Consider the following 14,877-nt stretch of genomic DNA (forward strand, 5'->3'; position numbering starts at 1 on the left):
GGGTGCAGTGGGGATGCAGGATGGGGTCACTGCAGGGGTGCAGTGAGAGTGGGGGCAGGGGTCACTGCAGGGAGGAGCAGTGGAGATGCAGGGCAGGGTTCACTTCAGGAGGAGGAGTGGGGGTGGGGCAGGGTCACTGCACTGGGGAGGAGGGGAGATGCAGGGCAGGCGTCACTGCCGGGGGTCGCAGGGGTGAGGAAGGGAGGGGTCACTGGAATGGGGATGCAGGCAGAGGTCACTGCAGGAGGAGCAGTGGGGGTGGGGCAGAGTCACTGCAATGGGGAGCAGTGGGGATGCAGGGCAGGGTCACTGCAGGAGTGCAGTGGGAGTGGGGGCAGGGAGGAGCAGGGGAGATGCAGGGCAGGGTCACTGCAGGGGGAGCAGTGGGGGTGGGCAGGGTCACTGCAGGGGTGCAGTGGGAGTGGGGGCAGGCATCACTGCAGGGGGAGCAGGGGAGATGCAGGGCAGGGTCACTGCAGGGGTGCCGTGGGCGGGGGGGCAGGCGTGACAGCAGGGGGAGCAGGGGAGATGCAGGGCAGGGTCACTGCAGGGGGAGCAGTGGGGATGCAGGGAGGGGTCACTGGAATGGGGATGCAGGCAGGGGTCACTGCAGGGGGAGCAGTGGGGGTGGGGCAGGATCACTGCACTGGGGAACAGTGGGGATGCAGGGCAGGGGTCACTGCTGGGGGGAGTGGTGGAGCTGGGGGGGGGGCAGGTAAATTAACTACCTCCCCCCCCCAGGAAATTCCCTACTGGATCAACAGGGCAAAGTCTTCCATGGGCCATCCCACCCCCGCCCCCGTATACCCAACCACTACTCCTAGAATCCCCTGCTTCCCCATCCCCCAGCCATGGGGTCCCCATGTCTCTGTTCTCCCCCCAGCCTCAGTGACTCAGCCCTTTGCAGTGGGCTCAGGACCCATCCCTGCCACCGGGGCAGGAGCAACACGGATGTGACAGAGTCCTTGGGGGAGGGGTGGGAGCCAGGACTCCTGGGTTCCATTCTCAGCTGTGCTGGTGACTTGCTGTGAGTTGTAGCTGAGTCACTCCCTCGGTTTCCCCAGCTGTATTTGGGGTCACAGCCTGAGCCAGGGGCTGGCAGTGGTGGGGGCCTGGCTGGGCCCAGGACATGGTCCCTCACACCCTGGCCATTTCTCAGGCACTGGGAGGGGAGGCAGGGAGGGATGGGGGGGCGCAGAGGGGCCTGGAGGACTGTGGGGGAGGGATTGAAGGAGGGAGAGTGGATGAGGGAGGGATGGGGGTGTGGGGGAGCTGGAGGGGGTGAGTGGAGATGGGGAGGGGTGGAAGGAGGGAAGGATGGGGTGTGGGAGTTGGAGGGGTGAGTGGAGATGGGGAGGGATGGAAGGAGGGAGGGATGGGGGTGTGAGGGAGCTGGAGGGGGTGAGTGGAGATGGCGAGGGATGGAAGGAGGAGGGATGGGGGTGTGAGGGAGCTGGAGGGGTGAGTGGAGATGGAGAGGGATGGAAGGAGGGAGGGATGGGGTGTGGGAGTTGGAGGTGAGTGGAGATGGGGAGGGGTGGAGTTGGAGGGGTGAGTGGAGATGGGGAGGGGTGGAAGGAGGGAGGGACGGGGTGTGGGAGCTGGAGGGGTGAGTGGAGATGGGGAGGGTGGGCAGAGGGGTGTGGGGAGGGATGGGGCGTGGGGGAGCTGGAGGGTGAGTGGAGATGGGGAGGGTGGAAGGAGGGGGGCGGGGGAGCTGGAGGTGAATGGAGATGGGGATGGATGGAATGAGAGAGGGATGGGGGTGTGGAGAGTTGGAGGGTGAGTGGAGATGGGGAGGGGTGGAAGGAGGGAGGGACGGGGTGTGGGGAGTTGGAGGTGAGTGGAGATGGGGAGGGTGGAATGAGAGAGGACGGGGTGTGGGGAGCTGGAGGGGTGAGTGGAGATGGGGAGGGGTGGAAGGAGGGAGGGACGGGGTGTGGGAGCTGGAGGTGAGTGGAGATGGGGAGGGGTGGAAGGAGGGAGGGACGGGGTGTGGGGAGTTGGAGGGGTGAGTGGAGATGGGAGGGTGGAAGGAGGAGGGACGGGGTGTGGGGAGCTGGAGGGTGAGTGGGGATGGGGAGGGGTGGAAGGAGGGAGGGATGGGGGTGTGGGAGTTGGAGGTGAATGGAGATGGGGATGGATGGGGAGGTGGAAGGAGGGAGGGATGGGGGTGGGGAGCTGGAGGGGTGAGTGGAGATGGGGAGGGTGGAAGGAGGAGGGACGGGGGTGTGGGGAGCTGGAGGGGGTGAGTGGAGATGGGGAGGGGTGGAAGGAGGGAGGGATGGGGTGTGGGGAGCTGGAGGGGTGAGTGGAGATGGGGAGGGTGGAAGGAGGGAGGACGGGGTGTGGGGAGCTGGAGGGGTGAGTGGAGATGGGGAGGGGTGGAAGGAGGGAAGGATGGGGTGTGGGGAGTTGGAGGGGTGAGTGGAGATGGGGAGGGATGGAAGGAGGAGGGATGGGGGTGTGAGGGAGCTGGAGGGTGAGTGGAGATGGGGAGGGATGGAAGGAGGGAGGGATGGGGTGTGGGGGAGTTGGAGGGGTGAGTGGAGATGGGGAGGGTGGAAGGAGGGAGGGACGGGGTGTGGGGAGCTGGAGGGTGAGTGGAGATGGGTGAATGGAGATGGGGATGGATGGAATGAGAGTGAGTGGAGATGGGGAGGTGGAAGGAGGGAGGGACGGGGTGTGGGAGTTGGAGGGGGTGAGTGGAGATGGGGAGGGTGGAATGAGAGAGGACGGGGTGTGGGGAGCTGGAGGGTGAGTGGAGATGGGGAGGGGTGGAAGGAGGGAGGGACGGGGTGTGGGAGTTGGAGGGGTGAGTGGAGATGGGGAGGGGTGGAAGGAGGGAGGGATGGGGTGTGGGGAGCTGGAGGGTGAGTGGGGATGGGGAGGGGTGGAAGGAGGAGGGATGGGGTGTGGGGTAGTTGGAGGGGTGAATGGAGATGGGGATGGATGGAATGAGAGAGGATGGGGTGTGGGAGCTGGAGGGGTGAGTGGGGATGGGGAGGGTGGAAGGAGGAGGGATGGGGGTGTGGGGAGCTGGAGGGGTGAGTGGAGATGGGGAGGTGGAAGGAGGGAGGGATGGGGGTGTGGGGAGCTGGAGGGTGAGTGGAGATGGGGAGGGGTGGAAGGAGGGAGGGATGGGGTGTGGGGAGCTGGAGGGGTGAGTGGAGATGGGGAGGGGTGGAAGGAGGAGGGATGGGGGTGTGGGGAGCTGGAGGGGTGAGTGGAGATGGGGAGGGGTGGAAGGAGGGAGGATGGGGTGTGGGGAGCTGGAGGGGGGGAGGGGAGAGGGGGAGGGATGGAAGGAGGGAGGGATGGGGGTGTGGGAGCTGGAGGGGTGAGTGGAGATGGGAGGGATGGAAGGAGGAGGGATGGGGGTGTGGGGAGCTGGAGGGTGAGTGGAGATGGGGAGGGGTGGAAGGAGGGAGGGACGGGGTGTGGGAGCTGGAGGGTGAGTGGAGATGGGGAGGTGGAAGGAGGGAGGATGGGGTGTGGGGAGCTGGAGGTGAGTGGAGATGGGGAGGGGTGGAAGGAGGGAGGGATGGGGTGTGGGGTAGTTGGAGGTGAATGGAGATGGGGATGGATGGAATGAGAGAGGATGGGGGTGTGGGGAGTTGGAGGGGTGAGTGGAGATGGGGAGGGGTGGAAGGAGGGAGGGACGGGGTGTGGGGAGCTGGAGGGTGAGTGGAGATGGGGACGGGTGGAAGGAGGGAGGGACGGGGGTGTGGGGGAGCTGGAGGGGGTGAGTGGAGATGGGGAGGGGTGGAAGGAGGGAGGGGCGTGGGGGAGCTGGAGGGGGTCAGTGGAGATGGGGAGGGGTGGAAGGAGAAGTTTGTTGGGGGAAGGTGGGGGAGGGCGGACCGAGACGCATCCACCCGCAGCTCCCTGGGGCTCTCCAGTGACTCTGGATTCACCCCGGGGTGACTCAGACCTGCCCCTGCCCCCAGCCTCTCCCCTGGGAGCTTGCGTTCCCGGCCCTGCTGCTGCCCCCTGCCATGGTCCCAGAGGGAGAATCCTCCCCCGCGAGACCCCCTGGCTCCCCCCCCACTAAGCAAGGGGCCGCTTTGAGCTGCTGGGCCCTGGTCAATGGCTGAATCTGCTCATGGCTGGCGCGGGGCCTGGCTCCCGGGCGCTGCTGCCCCGAGCCGGGCCCCCGGAGCAGGGCCGGGGGCCGACGGGCGCGCCCTGCGAGGGTGCCAGGGAGCCCTGCGCGGAGGGCCCGCCCCGCAGCCCCCGTCTCTCCGTGCCAGGGGCGGGGGGTGGAAGGAGTTAACCGTGTCCCGAACGGGACCTCCCCGCTCCTCCCTCCTCCGCCGAGCCCGGGGCGTTCCCTGCTGCCCCCCCTTCCGGGGCGTTTCCGGTGGGGAGGGGAGTCCGGGAAGCGGGCGGTGCGCCCTGGGCGCACTCTTGGCACGGGGCCCTGGGCGCACCGGGGCTCCCCTGCTGGCGCTGGCGCTGCCGCTCCTGGGGGCGGGCGAGGGGCGGGGCGGGGGCCGTAACTCTCCACCCCAAGCCCGGGGGGAGGCGGCTCTGAAAGTCCCTAGCGTTCAGCTGAGCGGCCGGGGAAGTCCCGGTGGCCCTTCCTCTACCCCGGCTGCCTGCTGCAGCCTCCCTGGCTTCAGTCGGGGGCTGTGGGCACCCACGGGGCAGCCAGGCCGCCCCCTCCCTGCGCGCCCGCTCCCTGGAGGTGCCCGGCGCTGCAGGGGGCACCTGCTGAGGCCATGAGCTCGCAAAAGGGCCGAACGGGGTTTGGCTGGTGACCCCTCGCCCACACGGGGGGCAAAGGACCCAGGAGACCGAGCGGCGTTTGGCTGGTGACCCCCCCTCACGCCCACCCCGGGGGCACAGGACCCAGGAGACCGAGCCGGTTTGGCTGGCGACCCCTCCCCCACTCTGGGGGCAAGGACCCCGGCGCCCGAGGAATGGCGGAGGAGATGCCCGTGGACCTGAGGACGTGGCGGAAGGGGGACAGCCCTGAGTGCCAGGGGAGCGGGGTTCCCCGTCCCAAAGAGCCCGGGGGGCAGCGGGCTCCTCAGGGCAGCCGGCCATTCCCTGCACCCTGGCCCGGCGCCCCGGGGGGGCCAAGGACTCCTCCCCCCCACCTCGGGGCGCCGAGTCCGGGGCCCCCCGACGAGGGGGGCAGGAAAGCGGAGACCTCGCTGCCCCTGCGCAAACGCCGCTACGCAGTGCGGGGGCCGGGCTGGGAGCGGCCGGGGCCCCCGGCCGAGAAGGTGCCCAAGACGGAGAGCGACGCGGGGCAGGAGGGCGCCTCCGGGGGGCAGCACCCCCCCTTCTGCAACGGCTACTGCCCCCCCTACGTGGCTGTGGAGTACGCCCGCCTGCCAGCTCCCTACCTCATAGGTGGGTGACCCCCGCCCCACATCGCCCCCGCGGGGGACCCCCGGCTCCTTCCTTTCCCTGCAGACATCCGGCGCCTCCCCAGATGCTGGCGGGGGGCCAGGACAGGTCCCACGGGCTGGAGACCCTCCCGCGCCCAGACGCCGGGGGCCCGGGAAATGGGCTGGGGGCGGTGGAGGACAGTCCGTGTCCTTGGCCTCAGGGGCCGGGTGAGGATTTCAGTAAAGCGATTGCTCAAACGTAGCACTGGCCCCGGACTCCTGGGTCCCTTGGGGGAGGGGTTATGGAGAGGAGCCCCAAGAGGTGTTGGTCCCGGACTCCTGGGTCCCTAGGGACCGGTTATGGGGGAGACCCCAGGAGGTGTTGGTCCCGGACTCCTGGGTCCCTAGGGACAGGTTATGGGAGAGACAACAAGAGGTGCTGGCCCCGGACTCCTGGGTCCCTAGGGACCGGTTATGGGGGAGACCCCAGGAGGTGTTGGTCCCGGACTCCTGGGTCCCTAGGGACCGGTTATGGGGGAGACCCCAGGAGGTGTTGGTCCCGGACTCCTGGGTCCCTAGGGACAGGTTATGGGAGAGACAACAAGAGGTGCTGGCCCCGGACTCCTGGGTCCCTAGGGACCGGTTATGGGGGAGACCCCAGGAGGTGTTGGTCCCGGACTCCTGGGTCCCTAGGAACGGGTTATGGGAGAGACAACAAGAGGTGCTGGTCCCGGACTCCTGGGTCCCTAGGGACAGGTTATGGGGGAGACCCCAGGAGGTGTTGGTCCCGGACTCCTGGGTCCCTAGGAACGGGTTATGGGGGAGACCTTAGGAGGTGCTGGCCCTGGACTCCTGGGTCCCTTGCGATGTATAAGGGGGATCCCTTCTTTCGCTCACGCACCCCTATTCTTCTCCCCCCACCAGGTCTGACCGGACCCTTCCTGGTCCCGGAGCGGGCCCCCTTCTTCCACCCTGTGGCCCCTCACCCCCTACTGCCGGCCCCTCTGCTGGGGCGCCCCGCCACTCCCTACCCCCTTCTCTGCCCCCTGCAGACACAGATAGCTGCTGACATCGCTACGGCGACCAAGCAGGACGAGGATGGAGACACGTAAGTGTGTGTAGGGGGGGGGGTTGAAATAGGGGGTGAGTTTAAATAGCCCTGGGCCCCCAGCACGGACATGGGGGCAAGGGGCCCATCTGCGAGCCCAGACAGAGCGAGCCAGCCCGGCTGGGAAGGGGAATCCCCGGCCCGTCTGTGTAGCCCTCCCCCATCCCGGTCCCACCCCCTGCCGACGTTTTCTTCCTGCGTAATGGTCCCGTGGCTCAAACTTCTTACTGGAAGGGGAGGGGGATAGATTTCCTCCCCGGCTTCCTCTTCCTCCACCCCCCGCACCCCCCCCCCCGCGCCTGGCTGGGCACTGCTGCAGGGAAGATCACAGCGCTGGGTTCTTGGCTTGGCAGTGACAGGGCACTGTTCCTGGGGAAGCTCGCAGCACTGGGTTCCCAGCTGGGCAGTGACATGGCACTATTCCTGGGGAAGCTCACAGCGCTGGGTTCCTGGCTGGGCACTGTGGTGGGGGAAGCTCGCAGCACTGGGTTCCTGGCTGGGCAGTGACAGGGCACTGTCACAGAGGAAGCTCGCAGCACTGTGTTCCTGGCTGAGCAGTGACAGGGCACTGTCATGGGGGGAAGCTCGCAGCACTGGGTGCCCGGCTGGGCAGTGACAGGGCACTGTCATGGGGGGAAGCTCGCAGCACTGGGTTCCTGGCTGGGCAGTGACAGGGCATTGTTCCTGGGGCAGCTCACAGCACTGGGTTCCCGACAGGGCACTGTGGTGAGGGAAGCTCACAGCACTGGGTTCCTGGCTGGGCAGTGACAGGGCACTGTTCCTGGGGAAGCTCGCAGCACTGGGTACCTGACAGGGCACTGTGGTGAGGGAAGCTCACAGCTCTGGGTTCCTGGCTTGGCAGTGACAGGGCACTGTCATGGGGGGAAGCTCGCAGCGCTGGGTGCCTGGCTGGGCAGTGACAGGGCACTGTCACAGAGGAAGCTCGCAGCACTGGGTTCCTGGCTGGGCAGTGACAGAGCACTGTTCCTGGGGAAGCTCGCAGCACTGGGTTCCTGACAGGGCACTGTGGTGAGGGAAGCTCACAGCTCTGGGTTCCTGGCTTGGCAGTGACAGGGCACTGTCATGGGGGGAAGCTCGCAGCGCTGGGTGCCTGGCTGGGCAGTGACAGGGCACTGTCACAGAGGAAGCTCGCAGCACTGGGTTCCTGGCTTGGCAGTGACAGGTCACTGTCATGGGGGGAAGCTCGCAGCGCTGGGTGCCTGGCTGGGCAGTGACAGGGCACTGTCACAGAGGAAGCTCGCAGCACTGGGTTCCTGGCTTGGCAGTGACAGGGCACTGTTCCTGGGGCAGCTCGCAGCACTGCAGCCTCCCAAGCCTGAGCTGCCAGTGGATATCGAAAGTGGCCTGTTTAAGACAGGAAGTGGAGGTCAGCGGGCGGCTGGGAGCTCTTACTGGAAGCCCGGAGTCGAGGACCCCCCCCCCGTTCGGGGCGCGCTGATAAGAGGTTTCCTTTTATCGTAATTCGCTGCTGGAGCGATTCTCTGAAATCACCTGCGACCTTGGGGAGGGGGGGGGCGGCAGAGAGGGGGCCAGGGCTGGGGGGGCAGCAGAGCTGGGGACCAGAGCAGGGAGCAGAGGGAGGGGTGAGCTGGGGTGACCGGGCTCTGGGGGCAGGACATGGGAGGGAAGGGGAGAGCTGGGCGAAGGGAGCCAAGGGGTGGGGAGGGTGAGGTGGAGGATGGGGGGGTGTCTCAGACCCAGTGGGGACGATGTGGGGCAGGACGGGGACCTCGCTAACATTGCAACGCTTGTTCTAAGCAGCACCAGTGTCGCTAACAGATCGGGAAGGGGGCGTCTCTGCGGGGGCTCCAGTAACTTGCTGCACCCGCGGATCTAGCTGGCGTCTGCCCAGGGTTACCAGGGAGCTGCTGGTGGGGGGGGGAGCTCTCTGGGGCGCTGCCCTCGGGGCTGAGCTCCCAGCTGGGATGGGGCTGGGGGTTCCCGGGACACGGTTGCAACTGCTGTTCTAGCCAGACCCTACCTGGGAGTTTCTGTGGCTGGGGGAGGGGAGAGGAACTTTCTGTGGAGCGGGGGGGGGACCCTGAGGAGGTTCTACCCCCGTGACGGTCTCTTCCTCCCCCCCCCCGCCCCCAGGGCTCTGCACATCGCTGTGGCCCAGGGGAACCTGCCCGTTGCCCAGCGCCTGGTCAGCCTCTTCCTGCAGGGTCAGCGGGACCTGGACGTTTACAACAACCTGCGGCAGGTCAGTGCGGGGCAGGGTCCCGGCGGGGCGGGCTGGGGGCGGGCTCCGATACCAACAGGGCGGCCTGGGGACGGGGGTCCCAGCGGGGCGGGCTGGGGTCCCAGCGGGCAGGATGGGGCGGGCTGGGGCCCTGATACCAGCGGGGCAGGATGGGGGCTGGGGTCCCCGACCAGCGGGGCAGGATGGGGCGGGTCCCAGCGGGCAGGATGGGGCGGGCTGGGGCCCTGATACCAGCGGGGCAGGATGGGGGGGCGGGCTGGGGGCCCCGATCCCAGCGGGGCAGGATGGGGCGGGCTGGGGCCCTGATACCAGCGTGGCAGGATGGGGGCGGGGTTCCAGCGGGGCAGGATGGGGGCGGGCTGGGGCCCCCAGCGGGCAGGATGGGGGCGGGATGGGGCCCCGATACCCGGCTGGCCCCTAGCCGACGGGGGGAGCTGGGTATCGGGGAGGGGGGTGACCCCGACCTGCCCCTGGCAGGTGGCACCAGGCTGACGGGGGGCGGGGCGGGGCGGGGGGGGGACCCGGGCGCGGCGTTCCCAGAACCCACGTGCCCAGCCCCGCCCATCCCCAGCGCAGACGGGACTTTCCCCGACAACTTCCTCCCCCGTTGCCTGGGCGACGCCCCAGGGTCAGAGCCTGAGTCACGGGGGAGGGGACGCAGACAGACGGACGGACGGACAAACAGCGGCGCACCTGGCACCGGGAGCCCCGCAGCGATGGGACACAGAGCGGGTCGCAGGCAAACCCCGCAGCGCTGGCCCCTCTCCCTCTGGCTCCTTGCACCGTTCCCAGAGCACTGGGGCACGCCGCGTTGCACACTCACCATGCACGGCTGAGACACACACTCCCACTCCCTGCAACACCTGTATTCCCGGAGCACTGCACGCTCACGGTGCACTGGTGTGACACACACACTGTGACACGCGCTCAGACACACTCGCTCCCTGCAACGAGCGGGTTCACGGACTTCCACAGGCTTTGCACACTCCCACTGTGATGGCCCCACGCACCGGTCACACACACACGCACACTCGCTGCGGTGCACTTGCTGGCTCTCACAGAGACACGGCTTGCTGGGACGTGCTCACTCACACACACCATGGCACCTGTGCACACTCTTACACGCTCATCCCCCCACCCCATCCCCAGAGCCCAGAAGGAGCCGCCAGCTCCATCCTATGGACAGGTGGCCTCACTCCCGACCCGCTGCCCCCAGTTACCCCAGTCCTGGGCTCCCCCCAGTCCCATGTTGTGTGCCCCATTTCCCGTAAACCACCACCTGAGCCAGCTCCAGCCCCTTCTCAGAAGCGTCTGCGTCAACGTGGCTGGCGCCGGGGGCTGCGGTTAGCACCGTCGGGACCGGGCAGCTTCCTCTGGTTACAGGGTGTGCACCAGCCGCTCGCAGCTTGCATGTCTCCGTGCTGTAAGCTTTGCTGTGGCAATGCCCTGCCTGTGTCCCCAGCTGGGAAACCCCCTGGTGCTGTGAGCTTCCTTGTGTGTGCCCCCAGCTGGGACCCACTGCCAGGCGTTGCGAGCTTCCCTGCAGCAGTGCCTTGTGCCTCTCCCCCCTCAGACCCCCTTGCACCTGGCGGTGATCACCACCCAGCCATCCCTGGTGAAGCTGCTGCTCTCGCACGGGGCGTCCCCGATGGCACTGGACCGGCACGGACAAACGTCGGTGCACCTGGCCTGCGAGCACGGCAGCCCCCGATGCCTGCGTGAGCTGCTGGAGTGGGGCAGCAGCCGACCTGAGCTGGAGGCCCGGAACTACGAGGGTGAGCAGGGTGGGAGGGGATGGGGGGGGCGGACTGGGGTTGGGAGGGGTGGATGCAGGGATGGGGGCTACTGGGGTCAGGAGGGGGTGGGGGAGGGAGCTTGTGGTTTTGAGAATTTTTCCAAACAGCTGAAAACTGGGACCAGAATCTATGGAAAAGCCTAAAAGCCCCCCCCAAGCCAGGCCAGCACCCCCCCACTGTCCCTCCTCCTTGTGCCTCTCTCTCACACACCCCCCCCCGTTCTCTCCCCCCAGGTCTCACCCCCCTGCACGTCTCTGTGGCCACCTCGAACCGGGACACGGTGCTGCTGCTGCTGGAGCACGGGGCGGACATCGATGCTGTGGTGAGCATGGGGGGCGCCTACCCCCACCCCACAGACATGGTGCACGGGGGGCTGGGTACGGGGAAGCGCATCCCCTCCAACCCCACTGGTTTGGTACAGTGGTTGGGAAGGGGATGCAGAGCTGGGAGAGAACGGTGCGGACTGAGGGGGGATTTCCGGGGGGGAGTTGTGTGTATGTGTGACTGGCGGGGGGGGGAACCTGTCTGTACCTGACGGGTCAGACCCTCCTGTGCACTCCACACAGGACATCAAGAGTGGCCGCTCGCCCTTGCTCCATGCCGTGGAGAACAACAGCCTGGACATGGTGGAGCTGCTAATACAGGTGAGGGCCAGCCCCCCTCCCCCCCCACATCTGGCCCCTGACCCCTCCCCCACACGAGGCCCCGCTCCCTCCCTTCAGCTCCCCCAAATGTCTCCTTGCCCCAACCAGGTTCCTGTCACTGTCCCCCCAAACCCTGCCCCCTCCCAGCCACCTCACCTGGTGCCCTGCCCTCCCCTGGACAGGACACTCCGGGCAGGGGGGCGTTGTCTGTCCTGTCTCACCGCCCGTCTCTTCTCTCCCTGCCCTGGCAGAATGGGGCGAATGTCAACGCGCAGTCGTATGCGGGGTGCACGGCGCTGCACGTGGCCAGTGGGCGGGGACTGCTGGACGCCCTGCGGCTGCTGGTGCGGAACGGGGCCGACTGCGGGATCAAGAACTATCACAACGACACGGCGCTCATGGTGGCCAAGAACCGGCGGGTGAGTGGGGGGGGACACTGGGGGGCTGAGCAGGGGCTGGGGAGGGTTGGCAGGACATGGGGGAAACCTGGGGGTGAGAAGGGGCTGGGGAGGGTCGACAGGAGGCCCCGGGGATTATGGGAAGGAGAGGCTGGGGGTATAGAGGCTTGGAGGGAGGGAGAGTGGGGGCCATGGGGATGAAGGGAAGCAGGGATGGGAGGGGCCACTGCTGCCATGTGGGGATTGGGGGAATTTAGGGGTCTTGGGGTGGGCCTGGGGGGGCTCCCAGCAGGACAGGGTAACACCCTCCATCCCCCGTTCCCAGGTGATTGACATCCTGAGGGGAAAGGCCTCCCGGCCTCCCCCAGCCTCCGACTGTACCCGGGACGGGGCCTCCCCAGCACCCAGTTCAGCCAGCTCCCCTGGCGCCCGCCTGACCCCCAATGGTGAGTGCTGCCCCCCAATGCCCCTGGTGCCCGCCTGACCCCCAACGGTGAGTGCTGCCCCCCAATGCCCCTGGCGCCCGCCTGACCCCCAATGGTGAGTGCTGCCCCCCAATGCCTCTGGCGCCTGCCTGACCCCCAACGGTGAGTGCTGCCCCCCAGTGCCCCTGGCGCCCGCCTGACCCCCAACGGCGAGTGCTGCCCCCCAATGCCCCTGGTGCCCGCCTGACCCCCAACGGCAAGTGCTGCCCCCCAGTGCCCCTGGCACCCGCCTGACCCCCCAACGGTGAGTGCTGCCCCCCAGTGCCCCTGGCGCCTGCCTGACCCCCAACGGTGAGTGCTGCCCTCCAATGCCCCTGGCGCCCGCCTGACCCCCAACGGGGAGTGCTGCCCCCCAGTGCCCCTGGCGCCTGCCTGACCCCCAACGGTGAGTGCTGCCCCCCAGTGCCCCTGGTGCCCGCCTGACCCCCAACGGTGAGTGCTGCCCCCCAGTGCCCCTGGCGCCCGCCTGACCCCCAACGGTGAGTGCTGCCCCCCAGTGCCCTGGCGCCTGCCTGACCCCAACAGTGAGTGCTGCCCCCCAGTGCCCCTGGCGCCTGCCTGACCCCCAACGGCGAGTGCTGCCCCCCAGTGTCCCTGGTGCCCGCCTGACCCCCAACGGCGAGTGCTGCCCCCCCAATGCCCCTGGCGCCCGCCTGACCCCCAACGGTGAGTGCTGCCCCCCAGTGCCCCTGGTGCCCGCCTGACCCCCAACGGTGAGTGCTGCTCCCCAGTGCCTCTGGCGCCCGCCTCACCCCCACCGGCGAGTGCGGCCCCCAGTGCCTCTGGGGCCCGCCTGACCCCCAACGGCGAGTGCTGCCCTCCAATGCCCCTGGCGCCCGCCTGACCCCCAACGGTGAGTGCTGCCCCCCAGTGCCCCTGGCGCCCGCCTGACCCCCAATGGCGAGTGCTGCCCCCCAGTGCCCCTGGCGCCCGCCTGACCCCCAACGGCGAGTGCTGCCCCCCCAATGCCCCTGGCGCCTGCCTGACCCCCAGCAGTAACACCCCACTGGCCCCCTTAGCCCATGTGCCCCCCCCAGAGCCCCCTGGGGGGTGCCCCGTCTGAAGGTCACGCTCTGCTCCGCCTGCCCATGACCCCTGGAGCCAGCCCCAGGGGGAGACGCACCGACCCCCTCACAGCTGCGGGCTCCCTGGGGAGGGCCAAGTGTTTCCCAGGGGGCACTGGGAGGACCCAAGGGTTCTGGGGGGAGGGGTTGGGATCTCGGGGGGGGGGGGAGGTTCCAGGTTCCCCTTTGGGGGGGGTTCTGGGGCTGATTCCTGATGTCCCCTTTCTCTCCCCCCAGGTTTGCCCAGCGCCTCCCCTGGCTCCCCACCGCCTGCCCCAAGCCCTCCGCACACCCCAGGAGCCTGCAGAACTGCCCCAACCAATCAGAGACCAGAAACTGCTGAGCCAGCCAATGGGGCATCAACACCAGGCCCCCTCCATGGGGTGAAGCTGGAGGGAAACATGCCCCCGCCCACCCTGGGGCAGCCAATGGGCTCTGCCACTGCCCCCAAGCCCTTTCTGCAATTGGCCGAAAGCCTGCTGGAGCCTGCACTCCATGGTGCCATCTACCCAATTGCGTCTCCTGGCCAGGACACCTCAACCAATCACCTCTCGCTGCTGCCTGGCGCATTTCACCCGTCCATTGTCCAGGGGCTGCCACCCAATCGGATTCACCTGAGAGGTGTTGGGCTGGACCAATCACGGACTGCGTGTGGGGCAGGGAGCCCACCCGCGGGTGTGGCCGAGGGGCAGTGGCTTCGCAGCAGGGACAGCGGGGGCAGCTGACAGCGGAGTCCTGGGGGCAGCCGCCCCTCCCAACCCAGGGACCCCAGGGGACTCGCCCTGGGGATGTAGCACTGGGATGACTGGCGCCTAGAGGACCCTGTGTCTCTGTTCCTGAGGGACCCAGGCATCCGGGCCTCCTGGGGGGACCCTCACGGCCAGCAACAGCTGCCTACTCTCCTACGGGACCCAGGAGTCCGGGCATCTCCACGTGTTCCTGTGAGACCCAGGTGTCTGGCTGTCTCCATGGAGGGGGCCAAGGGGCCTGGCCAGCTCCGTGCCCGGGTGAAGTCCTGAAGAGAGGAGTGTCCGACAGGCCCCCTTGCATTCGCCCCCCCCCCCCGCCTGGGGTGGGGGAAGGGGGCAGTGTCTCCTCTTTCTGCCCTCCCCTCCCCTCCCCCGGGAGCCAGCACAGAGTGGCCCTGCCAGGACCCCTGCCCCAAAACGGGGCCAGAGCCTGAGTGAAACCACAAGCAGCCCCTGGGGAGGTCGCAGCTAAAGCCTGGGATGGAGTCGGCGGAACTCAGCTGGGGGGAACCTGGGGTGGGGGGGGGATTGGCTGCACTATGCCCCCCAAAGGCTGCTGGGAGCTAAGCCCAGCCCCCACCCCCCATTCACTAGCATTAACCCTTCTGCTCCCAGGCTGCCCCCTCGGTGCTCTCCTGGATGCAGAAGCAGGTGGGTGGGGGATCCTGCCCCCCCACCTCAGAGTTGCCGCCCGTCACTGATACTTGAATCTCCTGGGGTGGGGGGGTGTTGTGGTTTGGGGGTAACTTATGAGGGTCTTTTCTAAGCCGCTAATAAAATATTTTTTGTATTTTTTATCCTGAGACTGAAAGACTTAGGGGGCACTATGGGGCTGTTTGGGGCCTGTGGGGCTGATGGGGGGGCACTATGGGGCTGGACAGGTGCATGGGGCTGATGGTGGGGGTGGGCCGGGCCCGTGGGGCTAATGGGAGGTGCAGTGGAGCTGGACGGGGCCCTGGGGATGATAAGGGGGGTGCTATGGGGCTGATGGGCCCATGGGGCTGGATGGGGCCCTGGGCCTGAGGGGGCACTATGGGGCTGGCTGGGCCTGTCAGGCTGAGGGGGGG

General features: G+C 67.9%; 1 protein-coding gene across 1 annotated transcript; it reads left to right on the forward strand.

The window, feature by feature from the left end:
• Nucleotides 1-4,518: 4,518 nt before the first annotated feature.
• On the forward strand, nt 4,519-14,605 carry BCL3 (BCL3 transcription coactivator). The gene is made up of 9 exons (XM_039513566.1): nt 4,519-5,364; nt 6,267-6,450; nt 8,566-8,674; nt 10,248-10,449; nt 10,704-10,792; nt 11,037-11,114; nt 11,366-11,533; nt 11,838-11,958; nt 13,299-14,605. Exons 1-9 carry the CDS (start codon nt 4,926-4,928, stop codon nt 13,784-13,786), a joined length of 1,878 nt encoding a protein of 625 aa, XP_039369500.1. The 5' UTR covers nt 4,519-4,925; the 3' UTR covers nt 13,787-14,605.
• The last annotated feature ends 272 nt before the right edge of the window (nt 14,606-14,877 follow it).

Source organism: Mauremys reevesii, linkage group 24 (assembly GCF_016161935.1).
Source record: "Mauremys reevesii isolate NIE-2019 linkage group 24, ASM1616193v1, whole genome shotgun sequence".
Lineage (NCBI taxonomy): Eukaryota > Metazoa > Chordata > Testudines > Geoemydidae > Mauremys > Mauremys reevesii.